This window comes from Colobus angolensis, unplaced genomic scaffold, assembly GCF_000951035.1.
Source record: "Colobus angolensis palliatus isolate OR3802 unplaced genomic scaffold, Cang.pa_1.0 Scaffold66, whole genome shotgun sequence".
Taxonomy (NCBI): Eukaryota; Metazoa; Chordata; class Mammalia; order Primates; family Cercopithecidae; genus Colobus; species Colobus angolensis.
Window position 1 is genome coordinate 1,428,685 of NW_012120265.1, and position 7,764 is coordinate 1,436,448.

Genomic DNA, 7,764 nt, shown 5'->3' on the forward strand with positions numbered 1-7,764 from the left:
AAAAAAGAAATATTTCATATGTAGGTGCCTTTTCTCTTTCTGTCTGTCTCTCTTCCCTCTTGGAGTTTATTACAGAAATTGAGATAGTGTCCAGACCAGGTTTGACTCTTAACATTTGGGGCTGGATCATTCCCTGGGGTGGGAGGTGTCTTGTGCATTGTAGTATATATTTAGCAACATACCTGGCCTCCACACACCGGATGTCAGTGGCAGTCCCTTTCCCCCAAGTCATGACAATTAAAAAAAAATATGTCTAGACATTGCTAAGGGTCCCTGGGGGACAGAATGGTCCCCGCTTGAGAATCACGGGTCTATATATTTTATCGGCTTCAAACTCAACGTTTTTGGCAAAGATTCCTTATGGGTGGTGCGGTGTCCTCCCACTGGGAAGCCCGTCACGTCTGATGGTCTCTCTTTGTCCTTGACATACCATCTTGCATTGGTTACTACTTACTGCCTCCGGGCCCTTGGAAGCTCATTCTGTCAGTTTCCTAGAAGTGGAATTTCTGTGTCAAATAAGGCACACAGTGAACATTGAGAGGCTCTTTAAGAAATACAGGATGGGAAGTTAGCCAGGCGTGGTGGCAGGCGCCTGTAGTCCCAGCTATTTGGGAGGCTGGGGCAGGAGAATCCTGTGAACCCAGGAAGTGGAGGTTGCAGTGAGCCAAGATCATGCCACTGCACTCCAGCCTGGGTGACAAGGACACAAGGAGAAAACAAGAGCATGCATTTATTGGGATTCAGAAATTACATCTCCTGATTGCAGCATAGGGAAACTGCTTGCTGCTGTGTTATCTGTAAAAGCAGTTGCAGTGTAGCCATTCTCATGGGGACAGCAGGTTATAATCTAGAAGCTTACTGACTTTTTTTTTGAGACAGTTTTGCTGTATCTCCTAGGCTGGAATGGAGTGGTGTGATCTCGGTTCACTGCAACCTCCTTTTCCTCCTAGGTTCAAGTGATTCCCCTGCCTCAGTCTCCCAAGTAGCTAGGATTACAGGGGTCCACCACCAAGCCTGGCTAATTTTTTGTATTTTTAGTAGAGACGGGGTTTTGCCATGTTGGCCAGGCTGGTCTCGAACTCCTGACCTCAGGTGATCTGCCTGCCCCAGCCTCCCAAACTGCTGGGATTACAGCCATGAGCCACAGCACCCATAAGCAACACCTTTTGTTGCTTATTTCTTTCTTACTGTACATGTGCTAACAAGAAAGGGAAGGCGGAGCCCCCATGGTGGAGGCTGCCTGCCCAGCCCCAGCCCCAGGTAGCCCTTTACTTTTTTTTTTTTTTTTTTTTTTTTTTTGAGACGGAGTCTCACTCTGTTGCCCAGACCAGAGTGCAGTGGCGTGATCTTGGCTCACTACAACCTCCACCTCCCAGGATCAAGTGATTCTCCTGCCTCAGGCTCCTGAATAGCTGGGATTCAGGCGTGTGCCACCACTCCCGGCTAATTTTGTATTTTTAGTAGAGATGGGGTTTCACCATGTTGGCCAGGCTGGTCTCGAACTCGTGACCTCAGATGATCCACCCGCCTTGGCCTCCCAAAGTGCTGGGATTACGGGCGTGAGCCACTCTGCCCAGCCCTGGGTAGCCCTTTTTGTCGGTGCAGCTACTGGCATCCCCCCTGTGCAAGTGTCCAGCTTCCTTATCTGTGTTTGCAGCCCGATCTTCCAGGCTGCTTTTGGTTAGAAAATAAGTGATTTCTTGGGCTGCTTTTTGTTAGAAGGGAAGTTCTACCAAGAACTCTTCTCTTTTTTTCAAATAAAAAAGAAATAGGCAACGTGGAGTAGCTACCCACCTGCATAATAAGAGATTGGGTTGGGGGCTACCAGAGACTTGTACCCTATGCGGATGGCACACCTGGTCCTCACCGGTTTTTCGCTATTTAGATCAGATACAGCCTACCTGCTAGCTTGTCTATAAAAATCCTTGCTTTTTTTTTTTTTTCCTGAGGCGGAGTCTCGCTCTTGTCCCCAGGCTAGAGTGCAACGGAGCAATCTTGGCTTACTGCGACCTCTGCCTCTTGGGTTCAAGAGATTCTCCTGCCTCAGCCTCCCGAGTAGCTGGGATTACAGGCACATGCCACCAAGCCTGGCTAAATTTTCTTGTATTTTTGTAGAGATGAGGTGTCACTACGTTGGCCAGGCTGGTCTCAAACTTCTGACCTGAAGTGATCTGCCTACCTTGGCCTCCCAAACTGCTGGGTTCACAGGCATGAGCCACCGTGCCCAGCCATGTGCCCATTCTTAAACCAGTCATATTAGCTGAGGAGGGGCTGGGCTGATTGGCCAGGTTCTCTCCTGGAGATGGTGTGGACTGCACCACACCTAAGGCAGTGGCCCAAGTCTGAGAATGGAGGGAGAGGACCCTCCTTCTTAGGTCCCCACTGTTGGTCAGCAGCCAGTGATCTCGGGTGCACTGTGTTTCCTCTCTGGGCCTCAGTACCTTCATCTCCAAGCCCAGCTCAGAGCGTGGCGGTGGTGTCTGCTGATCATATTGGTTTAATCATCAGCCATTTAGTCAGTACCTTCTCAGGGGCTCAGCTGGGGGCACAGGGGATGCCTCAGTGACGTTTGAGCTGAGACTGAAGAGTTCAGGCAAATGCATCTGGGGAAAGACTGCTTCAGGCAAAAGGCTAGCGTGTGCAAAGTCCCTGAGGAGGCAGAGTGTTCAGCAGAGATGGAGGGAGAGGAGGCAGCAGAGGCAGCAGGGGCGGCAGGGCCAGATCCACTTGGCCACAGGAAGAAATGTGGATTTCATCCTGTGAGTGAGCGGGAAGCCCAGAGCACATTTGCAGCTGTTATGATCCATGTGGTGGGTAATCCCTGGCATGCAACTGTTTTATTCCGACTCTGGGGCCGGGATGCCTGGCTTCAAATCAGATTCTGCCACTTCCCAGCTCTGTGGTCTCGTTCCAGTTCCCTGCCATCTGTGAGCCTCGGTTTCTCCATCTGTAAAGTGGGCGGGGGGGCGCGGGGACAGTCATTCCTAAGCCCACGTGGAGAGGAGAACTCAAAGGCACCGCGGGGCATCTGGCGGATGACCCCAGGAAGCCCTTGCAGGGCTGGAGAATGTGTGGCAGGGAGGGAAGATGTCCTGCAGGGGGAGCCCATGAGCAGGTGGCTCCGTGGGCACCTGGGGCTCTGTCTAGATGCAGAGCAGCCTAGTGCGTGCACCTGGGAGTGGTCTGCCCCGGGGTGACGCTCTGGCCAGCCCAGGCTCAGCCAGGGGGCTCTAGGTAACAGTGTAGGCTCCAGGCCGAGGATTGCCCTGCGGGGTGTCAACTCTCCTGCTAGTCCTGCCCTGTGTGCCTGCTGAGGCTAAGACAGGGATGTGTTATCTCCAGGAAGCTGTCCGGCAGAATCGAAGGGCCATGAAGGGGTGCGGGTAGGGAGAGGGGGAAGAAGACACTGACTGCATCTGCTTGGATAGAAGTTGCCTCCGGCCAGGCACACGTGGCTCACACCTGGAATCTCACACTTTGGGAGGCTGAGGCAGGAGGATTGCTTGAGGCCAGGAGTTCAAGACCAGCCTGGGTAACAGAGCGAGATCCCCCATCTCTACAAAAAAATCTGTAGTCCCAGCTACTGGGGAGGCTAAGGCTGGAGGATCACTTGAACCCAGGAGTTCGAGGCTGCAGTGGGCCCTGAGCACGCTACTGTACTCCAGCAGCCTGGACGGCACAGGGAGACCCCAACTTAAAAAAAAAAAAAAAAACCTGCATCCTAGGTCCTTTGCAAGAGACTGAACGAGCCCTAGGAGTCAATGCGAACCCTAATGGAGTGTGGACGATTCTGCAGCTATCATCATCCTTAAGCTGTTTCGCTCACAGGATTAGCTCCCTGGGTGGGGCGGTCTCAGGGTCTCTCCTCTGATCCGGGCTCCCCACTGCCTGCCGGTTCCATCACCCACTTCCTCACCCCGCCCCCCAGGTGGTTCAGTACATCGGTGAGATCTGCCGCTACCTGTTGAAGCAGCCGGTGCGCGAGGCGGAGAGGCGACACCGCGTGCGCCTGGCAGTGGGGAACGGGCTGCGTCCAGTCATCTGGGAGGAGTTCACGCAGCGCTTCGGCGTGCGCCAGATCGGGGAGTTCTACGGCGCCACCGAGTGCAACTGCAGCATTGCCAACATGGACGGCAAGGTGAGCACCGGCAGGGCCCCGGGGCAGGTCTCGGAGTTCAGGGACGGCCACTGCCTTCTCTTCCTGGGGTCCCCGGGATCCATAAAGCAGCCTGGACTAGCGCGGAAGGTTCCGCCAAGGCGGGCGTAGGACGGGCGTAAGGAGAGTTCCTGGGACTGCCGGTGCACCACCAGAGGATCAATGCACAGCATGCAGGAAGAATCCTCCAGCCTGCACGGATAGTCATGTGACTGTGATCCTTGAGTCAGGAGAGTTGGAGGATAGGTATGGCTGTGCGCCCTGGCAAGTGCCTCAGCCTTTCTGAGCCTCGGTTTCCGCGTGTGGAGATTAGTTAGGAGAATAGGGCTCTGGGTACCTTGCTGTTATTTTTTTTTTTTGTCCTTGTTTGAGACAGAGTCTCGCTCTGTCACCCAAGCTGGAGTGCAGCCCTGTGATCATAGCTCACTGTAGCCTTCAGTTCCTGAGCTCGAGCGATCCTCCTGCCTCAGCCTCCCAACTAGCAGCAAACAGATACCTTCATAATTAGCAACTACTTACTCTATTAATCATCTCCATTCTGCGCTTGCACGAATCTCCCTCTCCTTTCCCAAGCGCCTCCCATCCAAGGCCAAGAGCAGACCATAATAATGATCGTAAAGCAACCGTCGGCCAGGCACGGTGGCTCACACCTGTAATCCTAACACTTTGGGAGGCTGAGGCAGGAGGATCACTTGAGCCCAGGAGTTTGAGACCAGCATAGGCAATGTAGTGAGATTCCCTTCTCTACAAAAAATAAAAAATTAGCCAGTCATGGTGGTGGGTGCCTGTAGTCACTGCTACTAGGGAGGCTGAGGTGGGAGGATCACTTGAGCTCAGGAGATTGAGGCTGCAGTGAGCTATGACTGCAGCACTGGACTCCAGCCTGGGCAACAGAGTGAGACTCTGTGTCTCTAAAAAGGAAAAAAATAAAAAAGAAAGAAAGCAGCAAGTGCCATGGGGGCTGGGTCCCCAATGCCAAGAACAATGCTCCTTCCTCACTGTGCTTGGTGTTGGATGGCCAGCTACATGACACTTTTGCTCATGTAGCTCAGATTCCTGCATAGGAAACACACCAGGCCAGGCATGGTGGCTCACGGCTGTAATCCCAGCACCTTGGGAGGCTGAGGCAGGCGGATCACTTGAGGTCATGAGTTTGAGACCAGTCGGGCCAACATGCCAAAACCCCGTCTCTACTAAAAATACAAAAAAAAAAAAAAAAATTAGCTGGGCTCAGTGGCATGCGCCCATAATCCCAGACTCAGGAGGCTGAGGCATGAGAACCACTTGAACCTGGAAGGCAGAGGTTACAGTGAGCGAATTTGCACCACTGCATTCCAGCCTAGGCGACAGAGTGAGACTCTGTCAAAAAAAAAAAAAAAAAAAAAGTGGGAAAGGGGAAAGGCAGAAAGAAACACACCAGACAGGTTGTAGTGGCTCAAACATGTTGGATGAGCATTTGCGTTCATAGAACCATGCCAAGCAGGGTGGCAGGCAGCAGGGGAAGCTCTGCAGTATCTCATGTAGCTGAGCTGTAGGGCCCACACTGAGGCATCCGCTTCCTGCCAGCATGGACGGTTTTGTGGCCCAGGAAGTTGGTGCCAGCGGCAGGTCTTCTCTTGACTGAATGCAGGCTGGGAAAGTGGGAGGAGGGGCCCTGAGTTGGAAGCGGCACTTACTACCCTGCTTTTGCAGATCAGCCGAGGTCACAGAGCTTAAAGTGACACTGGAGGTGCTAGTTCCAAGCCCCGGGGCAAGGCAGGCAAAGTGTTAGTGAGAAGGACCCCGCATATCCCTGGCTCCTTCCAACTCGGTTCACCCCATCCCAGGTTGGCTCCTGTGGTTTCAACAGCCGCATCCTGCCCCACGTGTACCCCATCCGGCTGGTGAAGGTCAATGAGGATACGATGGAGCTGCTGCGGGATGCCCAGGGCCTCTGCATCCCCTGCCAGGCCGGTGAGCAGGGCCCCTGCATGGTCCCCCCAGGAGCTCGGGTCCCCACGTGCTGCCTGCCTAGCGCAGCCTGAGCGTGGCCTCCTCCCTAGGGGAGCCTGGCCTCCTCGTGGGCAAGATCAACCAACAGGACCCGCTGCGCCGCTTCGACGGTTATGTGAGCGAGAGCGCCACCAGCAAGAAGATCGCCCACAGCGTCTTCAGCAAGGGCGACAGCGCCTACCTCTCAGGTGCGCAGCCTGCTAGGCCCGGGTGACTGGCTGTGCGGATGGGGATCCGCCACCCATCTGCCCCCTTTCCCCTCTGCCAGGTGACGTGCTAGTGATGGACGAGCTGGGCTACATGTACTTCCGGGACCGTAGTGGGGATACCTTCCGCTGGCGAGGGGAAAATGTCTCCACCACCGAGGTGGAGGGCGTGCTGAGCCGCCTGCTGGGCCAGACAGACGTGGCCGTCTATGGGGTGGCTGTTCCAGGCAAGCTGGGGTTGCAGGGGGTGGTACTGTGGCATGGTTCCAAGGAGCTCAGCCAAAACGGGCTTGGAGGTACAGGTGCCCTTGGGCAGTGCACAACCTGGACAACTGCTTATGGCAGCCCAGGAGGAAACACTGGATCTGGAGCCAGTTCACCTGGGGGATGCTGAGTCTTAGTTTTGTCATCCAGAAAATGGGATCATGAAAGCCCACCTGTCTCAGGGCTTCAACAAGCCAAGCAGGAGCTCCATAAAATGTGTGCTGCTTCCATAAATGTCAGCCCAGGTGGGGAGAGACTGGAAATTAGAAACCAGGGGCTACTGCTTGACAGTGTATCTGGTCCTGTTGGTGGGGAGGATGAGGGGTGCGGTGTCCTCAGCTGAACCTCTGCCTCCAGGAGTGGAGGGTAAGGCAGGGATGGCAGCCATTGCAGACCCCCACAGCCTGCTGGACCCCAACGCGATGTACCAGGAACTGCAGAAGGTGCTGGCACCCTATGCCCGGCCCATCTTCCTGCGCCTCCTGCCCCAGGTGGACACCACAGGTGCGAGTCTCCCCCACCCCAACCTCTCTCTTCATCCATCAGCATGTCTGTTGATTCGTGTCTTGGTCCATCTCGTGTTGCTCTAAAAGAATATCTGGCTGGGTGCGGTGGCTCACACCTGTAATCCCAGCACTTTGGGAGGCCGAGGCGGGTGGCTCACCTGAGGTCAGGAGTTCGAGACCAGCCTGGCCAACATGGTGAAACCGTCTCTCTACTAAAAATACAAAAAAAATTAGCTGGGTGTGGTGGCTCGTGTCTGTAATCCCAGCTACTTGAGAAACTGAGGCGGAAGAGTTGCTTGAACCGAGAGGCAGAGGTTGCAGTGAGCCGAGATGGCGCCACTGCACTCCAGCCTGGGTGACAGAGTAAGAAACTGTCTCAAAGAAAAAAATAATAATAATAAATAATTTCAACATGATTTTTGGTGTGGACAAACAAATCGTATCCAAACCATTTACTTATTCATGCTAGTTCAGGACACTGTCCTGGGACTGACACAAGGGTTCACAGCCAGCTAGCACTGTGGGCTCATGCAGGTCCTTTCTGCTGTTTTATTTTAGTAGTTACTTATTTCCATTCCTCACTTCCACTGCCACTAAGCATTCTGAAATAGTCAGTTTATCTTTCCTTTTTTTTTTTTTT

General features: G+C 53.9%; 1 protein-coding gene across 1 annotated transcript in view; it reads left to right on the forward strand.

Annotated features, from left to right (window-relative positions):
- The window catches only part of SLC27A1 (solute carrier family 27 (fatty acid transporter), member 1), a 21,620-nt gene extending 14,124 nt beyond the window's left edge, over positions 1 to 7,496 (forward strand). The window contains exons 7-11 of the mRNA XM_011925758.1: positions 3,929 to 4,138; positions 5,983 to 6,109; positions 6,199 to 6,336; positions 6,417 to 6,581; positions 6,976 to 7,496. Of these exons, the coding sequence (XP_011781148.1) occupies positions 3,929 to 4,138; positions 5,983 to 6,109; positions 6,199 to 6,336; positions 6,417 to 6,581; positions 6,976 to 7,208 (873 nt within the window). The 3' untranslated portion in view covers positions 7,209 to 7,496. The remainder of the gene's footprint in view (positions 1 to 3,928; positions 4,139 to 5,982; positions 6,110 to 6,198; positions 6,337 to 6,416; positions 6,582 to 6,975) is intronic.
- The last annotated feature ends 268 nt before the right edge of the window (positions 7,497 to 7,764 follow it).